The 21,623-nt window shown below is 43.5% G+C and overlaps 1 protein-coding gene across 3 annotated transcripts; it reads right to left on the bottom strand.

Moving 5' to 3' along the window:
- Positions 1–606: 606 nt before the first annotated feature.
- On the bottom strand, positions 607–21,609 carry STON1 (stonin 1). 3 transcript variants are annotated; one of them, XM_031598502.2, is made up of 4 exons: positions 21,508–21,609; positions 11,396–13,365; positions 4,141–4,343; positions 607–3,802 (listed from the first exon to the last, which is right to left on the bottom strand). In XM_031598502.2, the coding sequence occupies exons 2-4, from the start codon at positions 13,314–13,316 to the stop codon at positions 3,728–3,730; spliced, it is 2,199 nt and encodes a 732-aa protein (XP_031454362.1). In that variant the 5' UTR covers positions 13,317–13,365; positions 21,508–21,609; the 3' UTR covers positions 607–3,727. The 3 variants fall into 3 exon arrangements, 2 of the variants coding, with proteins under 2 accessions (XP_031454362.1, XP_089990882.1); XR_016463919.1 differs by lacking the exons at positions 607–3,802; positions 4,141–4,343 and adding exons at positions 4,350–7,099; positions 7,252–9,778; XM_090134756.1 differs by lacking the exons at positions 607–3,802; positions 4,141–4,343 and adding an exon at positions 4,350–9,778.
- Positions 21,610–21,623: the final 14 nt, after the last annotated feature.

Below are 21,623 nucleotides of genomic sequence, written 5' to 3'. Positions count from 1 at the left end.
GCAATTCCTTTTTCTAATGAACTGCAGTACTCGCCACTACAAGATCAACCAGTTAATTACAGTAAATGTAAAACAAGCTTGATAAATTTTTAGTGAGGGGACAAGAAACGGCAAGTTTGAAATACAACTTTATTTTTTTAATCAATATGCAATCTACAAAACGTTATTACAAGATCATCAGCGTGATCTTTTTACAGTTAAACTGACAAAAATAAAATTATATTTTCCATTAAGAATAACAGCACTGCTTCAGAGTTATCAAAATTACAGCTAAGAATTACTAACTGCAGCAGTTAGTTACCGTGTTTAGTCAACAAAAAGACAAATAAATGTGAAATAGAGATGTGGACACCAGTACTGCAGCTAAGAAGTCTGTCAAACAAAATAAATGCAACTAGAAACAACGTGTGAAAATACATTTTCAGATGTAGAGTACTTTTGGACAATTAATACAGAGCATAAGGATGATCGTGGCTTGGCATCACATTCAATGGAGCGCACCACAACCCTCATTTCTAAGAGCTGCTGCCCAGGGGCAGCCAGAGCATCATTCCCCATCACTGCAAGGCTTCAGCTTTGACACCCAGTTATGCATCCTTTCCTCTCTTTTGTTCTCTCTTCTGGTTGGAATAAGCACGCGTTGCAGGTTGCTTATTGACCAGCATCAAGAATATTCTACAGTGTTTTCTTTTCCTGCCCATTACAACTATTCATGTCTTTTTTTTTCTTTTTACCACTCCTTTATTCTTGCAGACTTTGATGCAGATTCCATTTTGTCAGTTAAAAGACTTCCATTGACTTCAATGGGTGTTTTTGTATCCAAAATTATATCAAGTATTATCTACGGTAACACAACTAGTATAAGAAACATTAATGCAAAGACATTTGTCAGTTTGAGCAAATACAATACTTTGTAAATAAAGAAAACGCTTTAAAAATAGCTGTTCTCATTGATTTCCATTTAAAATATAAAACATCCCAAGCTCTGCTTCTCCTCTGGGAAAGAAACACAGGTAACATCTAAATACTGCCCTGCAGTAAATTTTAGTGAAGTGTACGCATCTGAAGAGAGCAGAACAGTTGGAAGAATTTCAGTGAGTGCAGGTGCTAGCTGCAGGCATACACACAAACCCTGCTTCCTTGCACCATGCCAGCATACCTCATGGGCTATGTAAAGCTCCAGTCCTCTGCCAGCTGGACACTGAGTACCTCGACATGTTATAGCAACTGTTCTTCACCTCATTCCTCCCCCCCCAGAATAGTTAGACAATTTACTGCCCAGATTTCTAAACAATAAAGACCAGTATGTTTACTTACCATCAGCTACTATAGCATTCATAGAAAATGTGAGCAATTAAGTGTTAAACACTGAGAATATTTGTTCAACTGGTTATATTCAACAGTATCAGAGCACGCAAAAGAAATATCAGAAAAGGGAAGCCAGTGTTTCTGCTTTAGATTGTTGCTATAGAATGGGAAGTTAGAATTTGATGGGTAGAATAAGGTCAACCCAAACTTTTTTTTATTAACTGCCTTATATGTTTCAATGTTTTGACAGTAAGGCATACAATCACCTTTTGAGGTGATTCAGTTTGAGACTGAAGAGGGTAGTTTTTCAGCCTTAGACTTGTTGTGAAAACTATGAATGTAACAGTAACTTTCTTTCATTCCATCTCCGTGGAATGGATTCCCTGTGACCCTGATCCCATTCCTGCTAAAGTGAACAGAGAGTCTGGCAAGCCTTAGATGGAAATTCACAATTGTGCCATGTGGATAAAGCTGTAGCTTGACCTATCTCTGTTAATGAGCTCAATAAGGCGGAATGATCACTTGCACCATACCAGATAGAATTAGGACTGATTACCAGGAAAGGCAAATTTATAATGCAGCTTTGCAGCTCTAGCATATCCATGGACCTAAATGAATCACTGAGCTCTGCCATGGTGCTAAGTATAAAAGTGTTGCCCCAGCATGCGCTTGTAACACTCAGTTCAGTTTGGAAGTAATAAACCAAAATTAAATTTGAATACAATAAAACAGACATGATTTGAAGATGCCAATGGCTACCAAAGTCAAAGGAGGAATGGATGACACAATATCTGAGACATATTTTGGATCCCTACTGTACTCAGATGCTTGCTTAGATTTATGATATCACATCTGCCAATAAAAAGGGATAATATATAAAGATGACAAAATAGCATAATAGTCTTTTTGGGGCTTTGGCAGTGCAATACCCATAAAATCCTGCTCCCAGGACTTACTACAGAATCTATTACCCATCTCATTCTCAGCTTCCAAACAGGGAGAAAAGTTTATCGTGGTGAACTACGTTCACATTACGGCCTTCTGTTTCCTCCGACTGGTAATTTCCTCAATGCATATCTCACATTTTTCTGCTCTGGTGGAATAACATTTTTTTTGTATTTTTACAGTGGTCATATAGACGGTTACAAGCTGTAGAAAAATATAAAGTGAAACTTCGTGCATTACTGTATTTTTGTTCTCGAAACATGTCTGTTCCAAGTAAGGATTACTTTAGGAAAAAATAAAAACATACTAAGAATATTTTTTCAATTTACTGTATTTCTTTTCTTCGAGTGGGAGAAAAGAGCCTGCATAAAATGATTAAGGGAATAAAGGCTGTAAGGAAGTGGAAAAACTCTTCCTAAATTACAATGATAGGACATTAATATATTAATAAAATGTTAGTAGCTATTTGGTGAAGTGACACAGCTTCACTTCCCTTGAAATAGTCTATTCCTGCACTGTTTCCTTCCAGAAAGGCCTTCAGCCAGTGGCATGGTGAAACCTCACTTCCCATGCATGGGAAGACATGCTCTGTGTCTTGAGGCTCCTTCAAGCAGAAGCTCCTGCAGTTTCCAGAGCAACATCTGGACCCTGCATCCTAAAGGAGCAATTGGTAGCAAGTCGCCATTTTTTTCAATCTGTGGGCAAAGCCCTCTGCTGGTGTAAATTATCAGAGCTTCATCAAATGAAACGGGACTGGGCTGCTTTATGCTTGCTGAGGATCTGCCCCCTCACTTGCTGCAGCAGTGGAAAAAAAAGTCTAATGCTGACACAGACAGAAGTGCTGGGAAGGAAACGCTCACTGCCACAGAAAAATGAGGAATATTACTGCAGAAGAACTTTTCCCATTTTACCAATGAAATCACCCTGGTTCTAACTCATTAGTCGAAGCTCTCATAGAGAATAATATTACAATTTGTTCTGCTCACATAAATTGTGGAGAACAGAAATATGGGGGATGGAGGATTTCAAGCGTCACTAAAAAAAATGTAATTGGTCCTGCTGGACCCTACACAGATGCTGGTCTGCATGTAAGAGCCCTGGCAGGTTTTATTGCTGAGTATTATATGTCCAAGTGCTCAAACTCTTTGAGTAGTGCCGTTAGGTTTCAATGTGGAATATGAGATTGTTCCCAAGTCATAGATATGCAAGAGGAAAAAAATATATTATGATCAGTCAAAGAAGTGCTCATAGCTTGCAAACCTTTACAAGCAGACCTTGCCCATATCAGTTTTCCCATGACAGGAAAGTGACTTGAACACAAGCCAATAGAATGAGTGCTGATTTGCAGAATCAAACCCAAAAGCACTTAAAAATATATTCAGTGACTTCTTTTATGTGAAAGTAGGCCATTGCGCTGTTTCTAACAATAGAATTTCCTGTGTAAATACCCTACAATGATGCCCGCTGTTCTCTTTCACTGCATTAAGCAGTTGCCAGCCTTATCTGGATCTTCTCCATCAAGCGTAATCCACTTCTTTTCAATTTCAACCTGTAGTTAGAAAACAAAAGGCAGGTAGAATTAGCTGGAAGCATGATCTGCAGCAATGGCACAAATAAGAGCTTCAGTGCAGAATTAAGACGTTTCCAGATCCAACAGATTTCAAAACCACTGCTCTCAAAAGTAGCTCACTGAGGAAAAACAAGGCTGCATTTACAGTTCTGTTTTTCAACATCATCTTTGATCGGACAAGGAATTATTTTTTAATGATGCCTTTGCTTGAAGCCATTATCTCAAGCAAATGAAAGGTTAGAATACTGCATGGAGGGAGTTGGGCAAAGGAAGAAAAGGGGAAAAAAAAAAAAAAGGAAACACAGAACTGAAGATACCTGGCAATGGTAAAAAGCTTTCTGAATCACATGCTTCTGGGGCTGCACATCACTCTCTAAGCCCAGTGACTTCACTTCTGCTCCTGAGGCACAGGTATCGTGAATGACGAACTGCACAGTGGCGAATGGATACCAGTCAGAAGGTATTTCCTGGTCTGATCCTAGCTCTAGTTTGTAGGACAGGCTGTGTGGATGATCTGCACCTTGAGAAAGGAAGTAACAGACAAACAGAAAAAAAACGTCAGTGAATTATCTTTTTCTTTGTTTGTAATGCACGGTTAATCTGCTGGTAGGAGATCACAGCTCCATCTTTTAGTAATGCAAAGCTATTATGTTGTACATTATCCTATCAACTTTTGCTACTTGGACATATGGAGGCACCTTACTCACTTTTTTCTCTTCAGCACACTTTTCACTGCAGTTCTACAAATTAATTTACATACAATTTATTAGATCTTCCCAGCTTCTGATTAAGAAGAGAGCAGTAAAAATGGCTGCTAAATTCAGACTACGAGGGAAGAATCTCAATTTACACTCAAAAATACATGTCTTACTTTAAATCTCATAGAAGAATGAAAACTGGAAGACCGCAGCTTAGCCAAGGCAGAGATACCTCCCTGTGCCCAACAACCACGTTTTTCAGAGCTTTCTGCTGTAGGAATTTCACTGGGATGTTGATTGCAAGAAATACAGCTATCTTACATACAATCATTTATTACTGGAGGTCTATGGTAGGAAGGTAAGGCACAGCTCAGACTGCAGCTCAATCAAGATGTGGTGCAGCTGCCAGGATACGAGCTGCCTGCACGCCTTTTCTAGTTTTGCTTCTGCTATGGGAAAAGAACGTTTCTACTTCTCCCCAGCGAAGACACTGCAGAATTAACAGCCCTGTTGTAATGTGGGAATGGTAAAGGAAACCATTTCTTTCACCTGGTACACAGGAACACCAGGTTGAAATGCCAGCCTTCCAAATAAGCTGAGATCAGCAGGACCACTGGGCAGGAAAGCAGTATAACATAATGAAAAGAACCCTTTCTATCACATCTGCATTGTCAAATTCTTCAGGGCATAAAGGAGCGATTCTGCCTTTCCTTTCTTCTCCAGCATCAGAATAAACAACCAACTTCCATTTGGCCTCAGGCCAAGAAAAGCAAAGAAAGGATTGGTCGTATTTTGTGAAAGATGGGCTTCACACTGTATATTTGGCTTTTATTCATTATACTGACCGGCACTCAAAGTTTAAGCAAAAAAGTCTCATTCTTTCTTCTACCAGTTCCAGCAATTTTGCACCCAAATGAAGGAAATACTAAAGACAGAAGTAACATACACCAAGCTTTATCCATTCCATCCCATGGGAATCATCAACATAGCACTCCGTATGTAAAGGCCCAACAATGGCCTTTACAACACCCACCACTGATTAAGGGAAACCCAACAGAGCAGCACAGGTAGAAAAACCTCCTTGTAAACTTTTCAATCCACCTACAGCCCCAGTCAAGGTAGATGCTTCACATCCCCTGCACACTTAAGAAACAACAATCACCCCCAAACTGCGGCCCATGATCAAAAGCAGCAGAGCTGTCATCTCCTTTTTGTGTAACAAGTCAACTGCTCAGTTCACTTGTGCACAAACCAAGCTCAGAGTTGTCCATGCAGCCATAAGGCAAGGTTGTTATGGTTGTTAAGTAGGAGTCACTGACTGTGACTTCTGCTAAATTTGGTGCTCCTCACATGTGTGAGACATCACTGACACCTATGAGTACACTATGGGACTGTGTCCTTCACAGCACTAAAGAACATTGATACCCAGTTTACATAAAGGTCTTAGGCAAAGAAATGCAATGCCAGGGGCATGCAGCATGTGGTTAAAGTCTCGGGACAAAAAGACATTACGCAGATAGATAAAACTGTAATTTCAGGTACTTTATTATAGAAATGAAGGAAGGAACACAGTCGGAAGCAAGTATTCTAGCTCCTTGAGAAGAAAGCTGGAGGAGGTCTAAGAAACTGTGAGGAGATGACAGCTGGTCACTTGTACAGTGACAGGCAGGTCTGTCTCCCGCTGTGATGTAGGTCTTGTCCATGATTTCTGCTGGTAATCCCTTCCTGTGGCCATTTCTCCTGTGCTAGCACTCTCTTGGTCCATAATCACTCTTCCAGACTGCCCAGACATGACAAAGCAATCCACTGCTGTGCTAAGCCTTTCCACTCTTCAATCTGCTCTTGTTCCAGCAGTAGTTGTGACAGCAACACCAACAGTGAAGGAGACCAGAAGTAGCACTCCATTCCAAAGCTAAATTGCTGGCTGCCAACTTGTATCTGGCACTGCAATCCACCTGAGCTGTACTCCTCATGGTTTCAAGGACCTGCTGAGTTGAGATGTGCTAACTGCTCAACAGCCACAGGCAAAGAATCCCAGGCAAAACAGCAGTGGCTGCAACACTAAGATGGCACATCATGTTCTCTCTCAGTCTCTTGAGGCTACAGTTGATAACAATCTGAGGAGAAAGAGTTTGTCCAGCAGCATCTTTTTTGGAGTTCATTTATGATGGAAAGAAGAGTATACATCTAGGGCTTTTTGGAAATCAAATTCTTCCTGTTGCGGGAGGGAGGCCTGTGAAGAAACAAGTAGTAATGGGAGTTGTCTGGAAGAGTATTTCGTCTTCTGAGAATGGCAATCTGTGAAATAACTACTGCTTGAAATTTTTCTGGATGAATACATGTCTGATGGTAGATGTCCACATCATCTCAGATGAAGATATAAATGGGCTGTTCCTCTTCTAACTAGAGGATGCAAGAGGATCCTCTTATAGACAAGGCACAGTTGTGGTTCAGATACCACATAGCACCTAGGCTTCTATTCCAGGTAACACACTGTGACAGGCAGAGTGCGCTTGATGCGATCTCGGTGTTGGGGTCTGGTAGGTTCTAGGGCTCTTTCTTTCTGCTAGGTTATAGCCTGCAAAAGTAAAGATCACAGTTTTGGGATCTGGTTAAGGCTTCTGCCCCAAGTCCTCTGGAGCAGCATCCACTTGGCCCTTTTACTTACTCCCAAAACACAGGAATTCCCCCAACACCTACTGCAACAACATCAATGCCAGAGGTACTCACCGTTTGTAGACAAGTTCCTCTGCCTGCTGGTGGGCGCTGGTAGGAGCATCAGCTGTTGGATGTGAAGTGATCAACCAGCACAGCACTCAGAAGATGCTGAGCATTACTTCAGTTTTCACCTAAAATTTGCCAGTCCTCATCAGCTCTGCTCCATTAAACTGATGTTTCCCAGCATAGTACAACACTGGAGTTAGAAGAAAGAGAGGCTGCGTGTACAATACCTTTTTGCAAAAGAAACAGTAATGCTAAATAAACTAGATGTTGGCCAGAAACAGAGAAAATGTGGGTAAAACAAGCAAGCACAATGTAAGCCTGTAAAGTTGCCCAGTGGAAGCTAAGAGAACGTGTTATTCAGATGCTTGTCTAGCTGTGCAAAACATGTCCTTCAGACATCATGGAGACATGGCCATCTGGCCTGATGGACACAAATCACTTCTGAAAGGTAACTGGATAATCTGGGGAGAAAATGGAGCTTTTACTGGCTATCTTAGGAGACAGAAATCCTGGGTCTGAGGTGATCAGACAACTTGTTATAAGTTTTTTGAACTAAGAGACTTAAATCCTACTGTACATCTGACAATCTGGTTCTTATCTCCAAAAAATATTCCAAACTCTTGCTCCAATCCTTTAAAGAATTACAAACAAAAACAAACAAACGATTGTCTTTGAAAAGAGATTCAAACTGTCATCTGGCATTCAGATAGCGCTTCACAGGCTATTATTAATCTAACTTTGCTGCCTTTACTCACGCTACTTAGCACCCAGTCACCCAAGGTAGCATTCAAGCAACCTTGATCTGAGAAAGGCTCATGAATTCAGACAATTCAGGCTACATGCAAGGGTCCAAAGACAGATCTGGCATTGCAGGAAATACCACAGGCAGAAATTTACATAGCAAGAGATTAAAACACAGCAATTGCAAGTGTAGTGTCTCCCAGGCTCCCCAGGCAACAAATGTGCATGGCTTCTCCAGTGCAAAGACCAGCACCAGCACTGTGCTGAAATCACTGAATGTTCTACATTTCTATATATAAAGTTCTGATTTCACAAACAGCAGATTCACTCAATATGCAGAAACTTAACTGGATTGACCTGTCCAAGGCCAAGGATTTTTAACCTTTTGTCAATCTATGCTAACACTCAGGCTCCAAACTCTCCATTTATACATCTAAATAAGCACAGGCATCTTCAAAAATCTGTGGTATCTCAGAGCTAACATAGTGTTCGCTTCACCAGCAGCCCTCTACTGAAGCAATTTAGTAGAACCCAGTGAATACTAATGCATTTCAGTGTCTATAAATGGAATTACAACATGACTGCAAGCAATCTTTCCCTCCTCCCCCCCCCCCTCCACCTTTTTTAAAGCCTTGAACAAAAGCTTTTTGAAAGCAAAAACCTCGGCATATTTTTTCTTGCTGCAATAAACACATTAGGAATGTTTACATATTTCTATTAGTTTGATTTTTAGCACGCCTTGGGACAGTTCTATTTTTAAAATCTTCACTGTGTACAGAATACTTGATAATAAGCTTTAAAATTTGACTGGGCAGAACTACTATTGAAATGTTTTCTCAAACACACGAGCATTCCAAGAATACAGATGATTTTGCAGATCTCAGCCAGAGGAATTATTCAGATGTCCAAGGTTTAAAATACTCCTGAACAACAATGTAAAGCTGTAGGATGCTACAAAAAGAAGGTGCTTATTTTCAAACACCAGAAATCTGAGTTTAATTGTGCACATCTAATCTTACGGTGAACGAACTGCAGGGAATTAAAGACTTAAGAAAACTCATAATCTTCTTTAAAACTGCCTGACTAAAGCTGCTGACTTGATTTTGCAGAAGCAAACCAACACTAAAGGAATATCAAAAGGAATATTGAAGGAATATTAAAAGTGATCCAAAAAGGTAGTCCTGTAAGTCTTGAGAAAACATCCCCCACCCCATTTTTGCTGCTGCGTAGAGCCAAGGGTTGGACTCGATGATCCTTATGGGTCCTTTCTAACTCAGGATATTCTGTGATTCTATGGTCACCTCCTCTCCAAGCAGTCACTCAGATGGGGAGGGAATTGGGACTAACCATATGGCCACAGGTCAAGGCAAAGGAAGAGGAAGAAGTGAGATGGTGTTAACACAGTGCCCTTTCTGAATTTGACCCCTGAAGCATTTGTGTCCTCCCTTCCACTGTTTAGGTCAATAGAAATGGAAAGGCAAAATTGCTTGAGGTTCAGAAGACCTGAATGCCTAAACACGTACAACACAAAAGGCACCAGTACCGCAACACAATGCCATTAGTAAAACTACTAGTTCTAGCCTGCCAACAGCTACATAACACTTATTGCTCACAGCCACCACATCAGCGTGTTGATGCAGGATGCTGTGGAATGGTATTTTAGCACCAAAAGCTATCTAGTTCATCTACAGACTGAGGATACTATTCTTATTTCATGTGCTCCTGCTTCAGTTCTTCTGATGATGAGATAGTACAGTCACATAGTAACAATAAGAAGTATTCGAATATAGAACTGTAAATTAAAAACAAAAAAAACATAATTAATCAACTAAGCAGACTGAACACAATTTACAGTTAGTTAAAATAGAGAAAAAAGTAATCCATGGTAGCATTTTTGCCTTTACTTTTTTTTAAAATTGCTTTGAATATGAAGTCTTGCCTGCTTACACATCCAGTTGTCAGGTGGTCATGTCAAATTAATACTAGCATACCTGAAACCAGGTATTTCAAAGACTAAACCTTCTCTGAACATTTTAAAGTGGTAATTACTCCAGACAGCTAGGATATTACAAAACTAGCCCAATACCATACATATATCCCCTTTTTAGAAGTAGAGATTTCACCCATATTTTAGGTAATTGCTTTAATAATCTTACAGATTCTCAAAGTCTCAAATACATATAAATACCTATCCAAGGAAAGGACCAAGTGCCTTCACTCGGCAGAACTTAAAGCAGAATAATATACTCTTCAAGAGTTTGTATACCTTTAGACAATGACTACTTAAGCCTAGTAATCTCACAGTGTCATAGAATGGCCTGGGTTGAAAAGGACCACAATGATCATGTAGTTTCAACCCTCCTGCTATGTGCAGGGTCACCAACCAGCAGACCAGGCTGCCCAGAGCCACATCCAGCCTGGCCTTGAATGCCTGCAGGGATGGGGCATCCACAACCTCCTTGGGCAACTGTTCCAGTGTGTCACCACCCTCTGTGGGAAAAAATTCCTCCTAATATCTAACCTAAACCTCCCCTGTCTCAATTTAAAACCATTCCCCCTCGTCCTATCAGAAGCCACCCTCGTAAACAGCCATTCCCCTTCCTGTTTATACACTCCTTTCAAGCATTGGAAGGCCACAATGAGGCCTCCCCAGATCCTTCTATTCTCAAGCTAAGCCCAGTTCCCTCAATCTTTCTTCATAGGACAGGAGCTTGAGCCCACTGTCGTCAGTATGACAAAAAATAGGAATTTAAAAACCATATATTTCTATGTTACTGTGTCTCTAAATCATATATTTTTTTTGGCAACTAAAGGGAGCCAACTATTTTATTTAGTGAAATATTAATAATTCCCATGTCCATGACTATAAATCTAGCTGGCTTTATTGCTGCAAATATCTACTGAGGTATCACCATCAGAGAGCAACCAGAATGAAGTGGGAGGCATTCTTTGGCAGTGCAGCTATTGCCACAAACATACCACCTCAATCCACAAACCCATAAAGGAGGCAGTAGATAACAGCCTTTGCAGAAGCACAGTCAAGCTGCTCCAAGTTTGACCATGGCACTTTCTAGTTAAAGATTCTATCTTCCATTTATTAAAAGAGGCTAGAAAGCCACAATGCAGCAGTTCCAATACCACCCTTTCTATTAACTGTGTGGCACTGTGTTGGCAGCACTGTCCAGCAGAAATCTGCGAAGCTTAAACCCTTCCATCTTTTCTTACTCCAGGCTTGAGGTTTACTCAAAATGATGAGATTCACTTCCATGCTACTGTAACCTTATAATTACTGACGCCACTGAATTGGGAAAATGCCCTTAAAAAATTATGCAGACAAGTGTAAGAACAATGCAAAAACCCTGAGAAGACGTGCACCCAAGCCCATCAATTTATAGAGCAAATTATTTACTTGAGTTCTTATCTGGAAGCCTGTCTATCTTCCACACAACAGCCCTGTAGGCACTCTCATATTTTGCCGTTCCAACTGAGACTTGTATTACAGGATCAGATTCGATCTCATGTAAAGAGCCAAGGCACGTTCTTCTATTCATTTTTGCTTTTAGGGACTTCTGCCTTTGCAAGTTCATGGTCCAAAGTGCTTTAACCCACTGTGCAGGAACTGGAAAGTGTATCATAACATTTTCACAGCATTTCACAGAGGGCAACCGTGTTGGGATCAGAGCAGTTGAAGACATATTTATAAAAGCCTGAAGTTCTACATATGCCCCTTGAACCACTACCATTGCCTTCAGAGAAAATGGAAGGTCTTCTCCATGATACTGTGTCCTGAAACGCATTAGCTCCAGCCTACAGGCATCAGGGGGTGTAAACTTGATAATTCGCAATTGCTCAAATTCCTGTATTTTGACACAGTTGTGGAAATGGCAATCAAGAATATTGATCCATTTCTTCTCCACCTCCTTCTCAAAGTAACGCTCATCCCTCTTCTGGAGTTCCAGGTCATTTAGAGTTAGAAAGCAGTCAGTACCTCCATTCACAAAACACAAACAGTAAACATGTGTGATAACAGCACTTTCTACAAGCTTTCCTTCTCCCTTAGTGACTTTTCCCCAGAAGTTATCCACTATTTCCAGAGTCATTTCTTGCTCTTCATAATTTCTCCTTTGTTTAGAAGTAGTAGGAAGCTTCATAAGCTCTTCTTCAACTGTTACAAGGAAATCAGTGAAGTCATTATAATCTGTGGTTCCCAGCTTTAACATCTGCTCAACCTCTGGCTCATGGATCACTTCTACCTTAGGATGATACCTCCTTTTCTCTGTGTAAGATACACATTCAATCTTCACGGTGTGAATTTTTCCTGAAACATTATAGCTCTCCAATTTGGGTTCAGATAGCTTACAGTGTGGCTGAAGCTGGAATTCTTTGAAAGGTTTTTCCAGTCCTTTTTCATAGTACATCTGTAATATTCCTCCAGCTAGGACCCTAAGGTAAATAGGGCCCCATTGCCGAGATGACATCATATTCTTCTTTTCAGGAATCCTCAGCATGAATGGCCATCCATCAGCTTTCCGGCTCCTGAACAGGCTGTGAGGAACAGCTGGGGGATCTTTGTGCCATTCATGAGAACTGGAGATGGGCAGAGTTCCCACAGCATCAGAGCCATCAGCTTGCAGGTGTTCAAGCCTCTCACAGATGTAGCTGAAGGAGCCCTGGTTAAGGCTCTTCTGATCATGGCAAATCTCTTTTTCTTTAGAATGACAAGTGCCTTTATCAAGCACTTTATCCTTCCCGTACACATTAATGTCAGCTGGTGATGTGCTGAGTGAGCATCCTTCCTTCCAAAAGGGACTGGAAAAACCACAGTCGGTCTGGAAGTATGGGAACTGCCCCACTACTGATGACTCTTCTGACTTGTCACAGCTTCCCTGCAGATCAGTGTTTCCTTCATCTACTGATTTGGAGACTGAAGTCTTAACTGAACCATCATTAGTCAAAAGAAGGCTGCTGGGTTTCTGCAAGGCTAGGGAAGAGCAAACCCCAGGTGATGGAGGGTTAGCATTTGGTGGCCATTCAGGAATAGGATAAAGGACATGAATCCCGTGCTTCTGGATGCCTGGGTATTCTCTGGTAGGTGTAGTAAGTGGAGAGTTACTGGGTGGGCCAGGACTCAGGTAGAAGTCAACTACAGGAGATGAGAGTGGAGTGCTACCTGTAGAAGATGATCGACTTGAAGATTCATGCACAGTAGATAGATTGAGTTTCAGTCCATTTGCTTTACAACTGTTCTGATTATGAACCAGTTTCTGAGGTGACTGGAAGAGTGGTTCATCATCAAAGGTAACCCAGTTGGCTGGATTTGTGGAACACATCTTGTAGGAGAAATCTGAAGCACTCGCAGATGTATCACCCACAAACCATCTATGAAGAAACAACAGACATAATCAGAAATCAATTCTCTTGAAAGAAAAAATGTGAGAAATCCAAACCTTACAAATACTCAAACCACACAAAGCTTAAAAATCATGTGCAGTTTACAAGCCATATAGAATCATGAAGTGATTTGAGTTGGAAGGGACCTTATAGACCATCCGGTCACAACCCCTCTGCTTTTGGCAGGAACACCTCCCACTAGATCAGGCTGCCAAGTCCCATCCAGCCTGGCCTCAAACACCTCCAGGGATGGGGCAACCACAGTTTCTCTGGGCAGTGCATCACCACCCTCATTAAAGAAGAATTTCTTCTTTTCATCCAATCTAGACATACCTTCTTTTAGTTTAAAATCTAATGTATTTTGTGTATTACATGTCTTTGCTCTTGTCATAGACAGTATGATATCCCATGGGTGTCAAGGATCACATAAAAAAAATATTTTCTACCGTACAGTTTAGCTGCATAATACAGGCAGAGATTTTTCTATACTATGCCTCTGCTTCCAATGAGGTTTCTTATCTTTCTGTCCATTAACAAACAGTGTTTTACTCAGAATGGTGCAGCTGTCTCCAAGAACAAATCTGGTGCTACACTGAGCTGTAGCAACTCAGTGCTGATGGAAAAGGAGCACATATTACTGCAGTCACGATAAAACCAGTCCACCAAGCTAACTCATGCAATGAACAGCCACTGCAGGGCAGACACTCTCACTGTGTGACAGGCACAGGTGACAGCGCCCATATGAGCATCTGCAGGTGAGAGGCTGCAGAGAGGATGCTGCCAACATCAGAAGCAACCCGTGGCCCACAGCCTGCTCCATGCTCATACCTGAGATGCCTCCTGGATCCAGACAGTTATCATGTCAGTTCTTTCACTTCTGGACTAATACATTAAAGATCACATGTGTCACAGTGAAGTTAGAGAGGGGATGTGGAAATGCTCAAGAATGAGCTAGCCATAAGAGAGCCCTCGTGAGACCTCACCTGCAGCAGTGTCCAGGCCTGAAGCCCCCAACACAATGAAGATGAGGAATTATTGGAATGGCTGCAGAGGAGGGCCATGAAGATGTTTAGAGGGCTGAAGCACCTCTCCTATGAAGAAAGGTTGAGAAAGCTGGACTTGTTCTGCCTGGAGAAGAGAATGCTCTAGGGAGACCTCACTGCATCCAGAGGAAGCTTATAAAAAGAAGGAGACCAATGTTCTATATGATCTAGTAGTGAAAAGACAAGGTGGAATTGTTTTAAATTAAAAGAAGGGAAACTGAGGTTAGACCTTGGGGAAAATTCTACATCAGAGGTTGGTGAGGCCCTGGCACTGCTGCCCAGAGCTGTGGTGCCCCATCCCTGGAGGTGCCCAAGGCTGGGTTTGATGGGCCCTGGGCAGCCTCAGCTGGTGGGGGCAGCCCTGCCCACAGCAGGGGTTGGGGCTGGGTGGGCTGTAGGGTCCCTTCAACCTGAGCCATTCTGTGATTCTGTGATGATACGAATACAATACACCTCTGCTGAAGTGCAGACTAAAAGCCTTCAGGAGAGACACAATGCTGCCAGTCAAGGCCAAGTAAGTAACAACATATGCTATGTACTGAATTGGCAGGCGTCCTGGAAAAAGCACCAGGCTTCAAATCAATTAATAAAACCACACTTCATCAAACAGATTAACTTTGGTAAAGCGCACAGCTAGATGTCCTCTAAGCAGGACATCTATTTACTGGTATTAATTATGCTTGCCTTTGCTGTTTTCAATAATTCACTGAAATATAAACTCATCGTAGGATGCATAATCCCCAGAGTTCTTCCTCCTCACTGCTCCTGACTGGATGCAGAAGTAAGAAATAAATTGCTGATGACTGCAAAGGAATCCACTACAATGAAGCACCACTGGGCCTATATAAACACTGTTCATGTGAGAAACATACTCTTATTGTGTCAGAATGCATTCACATTTGCCTGAAAGCACAAGGAAGGCAGAGTTCATTTACACAAAGCCACCTGCACACGCATTACTCTGTTAATTACACTTAGATAACAATGGCTTAGAGCCATTCTCCTTCATGTACAAACAGACATAGGCTATTTTCTAATTGCAAGGCAAGGATGTGTGCATATAATCATGTAACCACAAAAGCCATTCCTCATCTGTAGTGTTTGGAGAATAATCTGTTTCTAAAGACAACAAACTTCAGCCAAGTTAAATCTTACGCCATAAGTCATTATTGCTTAAAATTTCTCCCTTATTTCTTGGCTAGTTAATAGCCTTGAAGAAATCAAACCGTGACACGAAGCACTCAATCTACTGCTGAACAAATACATGCTTGGCACGGAGACACTCTGGGCCTTCATTATTTTTCTGACCTCTCGGCTTTCTTGTTCAGTAAAAATATTTACGCTATGCCAGTTATTTTATAAGCATTCTCCTGTCCACAGATAGAGAGGGGGAGGAAAAGAGCAAACAAGTTACAAATGGCTATCATAGCTCAGACACACAGCTACTACTGTATCCTTCACCCACTCCACCCCTTCAGCAAAGTCAAGGGGAAGGAAAATCACAGCGGCTTGTTCTCTAGTTTGGTCGTCATTTTCCCTCCTGTTTCACGCTCCCCTCCTCTGTCCCTTCTGTGGCATTAACGACTATTTCTACACATAGCAAGCTTCAATGCTTTCAGCCTTGCTCCATCCGCATCTGGCATTTACAAAAAGCAAGCGACTGCCAGAGAGAGAAGAGCACAGCCGACAGCAAGCTCTTCTTGCCGCACGGGCTCTGGGAGAGATGCACAGGCACAGCCTGACGGAAATGACGGCGAGCTCAGCAGGCTGCCAAACCCAGCCTTGCCTCCCACTGCCGTGTGCTGAGGGGCAAACCACCAACTACTAAAGCTGCATGAACAAACAAGACAAGATTAAGTGGAAATGTAAGCAAAGATGAATGCAGTTTACAGGAAAAAAAACCATGTGTTTTGCATCCTAATTCCTTCTCACACGACAAATGAAGTTTTTCGGTGCCCTGTAATATTTCCAGATGTTATTTCTTTTCCCAGCTCCTATTGCTACTCAGACTTTGTAAAACGTGATGTTGCAGATTATTGAGCGTGCTTTTTCCTGTTGCAAAACACACTCATGAAGTTGTTTGGAGCACACCTGCCAAAGATTTAACTTCAGTCACCACACGTCTGTGAGAAAAATACTCAGGTAGATGGAGCTCTCCTCTGCACTGACAACAGCATTCGTGTTCCTCTCAAAGACTGCAGCTTTCACCTTTTATTACTTTTTCAGAACAAAAAAAAAAAAAAAAAAAAAGGAATACTGTGAAAGAAAGCAAACAAAAACCCCAACACATGCACAAGAAGCAAATGTTGCAATAGAATCATAGAATGGCCTGGGTTGAAAGGGACCACAATGATCATCAAGTTTCAACCCCCTGCTACGTGCAGGGTCACCAACCAGCAGCCCAGGCTGCCCAGAGCCACATCCAGCCTGGCCTTGAATGCCTCCAGGGATGGGGCACCACAACCTCCTTGGGCAACATGTCCCACTGTGTCACCACCCTCTGGGTGAAAAACTTCCTCCTAATATCTAACCTAAACCTCCCCTGTCTCAGTTTAAAACCATTCCCCCTTGTCCTACCACTATCCACCCTCGTAAACAGCCATTCCCCCTCCTGTTTATACACTCCTTTCAAGCATTGGAAGGCCACAATGTGGTCTCCCCAGAGCCTTCTCTTCTCCAAGCTAAACAAGCCCAGTTCCCTCAACCTTTCCTCATAGGAGAGGTGCTCCAGCCCTCTGATCATCTTAATGCTCCTCCTCTGGACCCACTCCAAGATATAGATAGCAGTTCCACTGCTACTGGTCCCTGTTCACCACAACAACCATGGGGAGTGGAGAAAAAAAAATCCAAACAGGTCCTTAAGGGCTATTTTTGTGATGTCATGTTAATACGATGACACGCACCCTCTCCACTGTCACAGGCAGCACCATCCACAGAGCACTTAAATATTTACAGCCTTACCTACTTCACACAGTTTGTTCTCTGATGCCGTTACAATAAGTTAATCTTGTCTCTCGAGTTCTAAAAAGTGCTTCAAATTCCTTCTTAAGAATTAAGGCATTCTTCCTTTAAAAGGCAGTAGAGTCAAGCTGCAAAACAGATTCGTCTGGGCTCCAAAAAGCTCCCCTGGGATGCGTGTAAGCTTAACCCAAGCACTTTAGGCAAAAGGAAAACAGTATGAGACGCCATTGATCTCTATGACCACGTATGCTATGCAGCCCATAACATCTGAATTACGTGCACGTATAGCATCTCATTCAGATATGTGACAGGAAATGCCCTTTTTAGAGTACTAGGATTACAGACAAAGCAGCCAGTTGAAATGACAGTTGATCCTAAATTAGACTCCAGCAAACCCAAAAGCTGAGACTTATTTCAGCTCATCCCATTCTATCCAAAATCATTCTTTCTGTTTATCAGATGAACTCAGTCTCTCAGCATCTAATAAACAGAGGTTGCAGTTTAATTTCTTCATTTTATTACCTCAAGGACATAAGGAAGAGGTCCCCTGTACCAATATTGTGAGATTTCACAGGCTGTAGCTATTAGCAAGTCCTTTACTGCTTCTAAAATCCCAGATCAAATTTGCAGCTAAAATACTGCTCAACTACTGTCAATCTGCTGCTGCAGTGCAAGCATAAAGCTTGCTTGCTGCAAGGGGCAACTCAAAGCATTGGTATGTTTCATCCTTGTTCCTCAGCCACTTGAGGTCAGCAGCCTCCTCCAGCTTTGTCTGCACTGCCCTCATGCACTATGACCCCCATACATCAGCACATGGACATTTCCAGGAACATCTTCATCCACTCTTCACATGCTAACTGGAAATATAACACAAAACTCTCCCTAGTATGCACTGTCCCATAACAACACCATATGAGTTTTCACTGTTTGTTGTACAAATATGCAGACAATTCTTAAAGCGTTTTGCCATAAAGTGTAATGGTTTCATGGGGAGGTACAAATTCTCTGCAGATTAAGCAGATAACACACATATGGTATATAAAATACCCTAACATTCTAAGTCCTTGTAATAGTCAACAAAAATATGACAATTTTATCTCTGAACGTTATAGCCATCTTCCTTGTATTGCTGTGTTGTTTATCACATAACTACACTGAAAAAAAAAAGACAACAAAAGCTTGAAGTACACCTATGAAAAACAGGTTGATTTACGCCGATTTGCCTCAAGTTTTGTTATAAGACTGCATATGGCTGCACTTTTATTTAACTCTGCTCCACATCTCCGAGACATAAAAACATCTTCGACCTATACTGCAGCAAACAAAAGCAAATGGCAAAGCTGACTGGAAACAGGAATTTCTTGGCTTTCGTTTGTGTTTTGGATGTACACATGGAGTCTCCCGCTGCATTACTCATGTGGTAACTTCTCAAAAACAAACTTCTGCTGTAAGGGTCAGCAATACTTCAAAGCGTGACAAAAACTGGCGCTCACATTGCTGGCTCTGCAGGGCACAGGCACAGCTGGGAGAAGCTGTCAGGGTGGAATTCCCTGCTCCCAGCCCCAGCAGCGCATCCTCACATCCTCAGCATGAGGCAGGAGCAGCTCGCTCCATCCCGAGTCATGCAGTTTATTGATACAGCAGCTGAAATCACACCCAGAGGTGTGAAAATATTAACACTCTTAATGGCATCAGCACAGTGTAGCTCCAGCAGAGCTTATGCTTGCGCTGGGAATAAAGCAAACCTCACAGCTGGATATTGTCTGTGCTGGGGGGAAAAAAATAAGGTAGCAAACATACAAACACTGCAACAAGCAGGGGGTAATAAGCTACTGTGTCATTAAAATGTCATGTCTGTTTACTGGCCCAAATGCTTTGTCCCTAGAGAGTACCCAGAGCAGAAGGCAAACACTAGAGTGCTGCAGAGCAAAACACAACTTCTCTGCACAGCCAGACAGGGATGGCCTATCTTTCTGTATATACTAGAAGTCCAGCTGGAAGGGACCTTCAGAGATCATCTCCTCCCACTGCCCAACCACCTCAGGGCCAGCCAAAAGTTACAGCACTCAATGAGGGCATTGTCCAAGTGCCTCCAGAACACTAAGAGCTGCAGGGCACCAGCTGCCTTGCTATGCTGCCCCTTCCAGTGTCTGACCACCCTCAGGGTGAAGAAAAAAACTGCCTCAGAAAGACAACAAAACCACACATGTGACTGGTCCTGCTTAGGCAGAGCTCCCTGTGTGGCACACCATGCTCCAGCCAGCTCATCCTTGTCACAGACAGGATGCCACAGTCAGCATTGAATGAAAAAACTAAATTCAGGGCCTCTTTCCAACATTATGTATCATACTGTGTGCTGGAGATAGAGGTGGGAGACACATTCTGACAGTTTTACATCAGCATTTAAAGCCTCACCATGCTTGGGTGGCTTATAGGCAGCACTGGCCCCTTCCTCAAGAGCAGCACAGCACAGCCAGCAGAGCCCTCTGACACAGCACTGCTGCTAGCAGAGCCACCATCTGCCAACACTGCACCTCTCCCTGTCACAGGGCTTGGGGACTCACACCAACACATCTCCACCGTGTTACTGAATTGGCCCACAGCATCAGAGGTGAATGCTGGTGAAACTGCAGCAGAGGTTGAGCTCTCCTTCCTACCAACATCCTTCTGCATTTATTGCTGTGGGACAAATGGCAGCAGAGGAGCAGTCTGACACTGTGGCATCTGACACATAAGTGCAGATGGAGCAAAGGTGAGTCACTGAATTGCTCCTTGCAGAAAATATGGCACCCACTGACATTCATGGATGCTTGATGAAAGTTTATGGAGACCCGACAGTGAACATGAGCAGAGTGAGGCTGTGGGTGGTGTTTCAGCAGTGGCAACAGCAATTACCTCCACTGGTACAGATTTGCACAAGCGCAGCATGCAGGCTCTTGTTCATCGCTAGCAAAAATGCAGAGCTAACGGCAGAGCTGGAAAATAGTGTTTTGTAGCTGAGAATCTGCTCTATCAAAAAGTGTTCTAGCAGTCTTTGTAGTTTCCACGCAAATAAATAGGAGGCATTACTTTCAGAGCAACCCACGTGCAATTCCTATCAGTCATACAGGAATCCTCATCCAGATTCCTCTCCAGAAGTTCCTCTACGACAGACGTGAGAACAGCCAACTCCCTGAAGCAAAATACTTCAGCTCTCACTCAATACCAATCAGAACCATGAGGCAAGGATGGGAAACAAGAGCAGCCGTGCCCTCCGGCACCACCCGCTGCGCTGCCGTGTCAGAGGTGACAGCCACACGCACAAACACGGCCTTAATTTGCCTCAATTAGCGATCTGGACACGGGTAGCAATGCGAGAAAGCTGCCCCGTTACACTTACACACATCCCATTGTTTTCCCGAGTGAGAGAAAATAACTTTGTGCGGAAGGAGGGGGAGAGGAGAACAACGAGACCCGAGCGCGTAGCCAGGCCCCAACACGGCTTCTGATCAGAGCAAAGCCCAGCACGGCTGCCTCCGTTTCTCCCTCTGTTAGGCACGCAGGAGAGCAGCGGCCTCCAGACGGGGACCAGGGAGCCGGCAGGGAGATGAGCGGTTCCGATGTAAGATCCTCAGCCATCGCCTCGCTCCCGCACCGAGCGGCTCCGGGCGCCCCGCGGCGGGGAGAGAACATCCCAACCCGGCCGAGTTTAACGCAGCCGGCTGCGCTGCTAAAAACCGCGAGAGAGCCTCCAGGAATTCATCCCGCTTCCGTGCTGTACGAAAACAAACCGAGAGCCCAAACTAAGGAAGAATCAGCCCCCGCCGTCCGGCGCAACGCCCGACCCAAACGCAGCCCTGCGGCCGCTCCCGACGGCGGCTCGGGGCTCCCGGCACCCCCAGCCGCGCCCCTAAGCACCGCTTCGCCGCCAGCTAACGCTTACGGACGGAAAAACAGAGCCAAATGTTTTTCAACTCGCCCAAAACAAGAAGCCCACCCACCGGCTCGCCCTCGAGCCCCCAGCTGCACTTTCACGCCAAACTCCACTTTTGGCGCAGACGCTGCCGCCCGGCCCCGACTGCCCGCGCCCCGCTGTGCCCCCCCCCATCCCGGCATCGCTCCAGCGGCCCCGGGAGCAACTCCTTACCCGGCCGCCCAGGACGGAGACGCCGCCGGCAGGAGACGCGGCAGCAACGGCCGGCACCGGCCGGACAGGAGGCGCTGTCGTCCTGCAGGCGGGGCCAGGATCCGCCTCGCAGCCCC

The sequence above is a fragment of the Phasianus colchicus genome, chromosome 2, assembly GCF_987193195.1.
Source record: "Phasianus colchicus chromosome 2, bPhaCol1.hap1.1, whole genome shotgun sequence".
Taxonomy (NCBI): domain Eukaryota; kingdom Metazoa; phylum Chordata; class Aves; order Galliformes; family Phasianidae; genus Phasianus; species Phasianus colchicus.
This window is presented reverse-complemented; position numbering and strand designations above follow the sequence as displayed.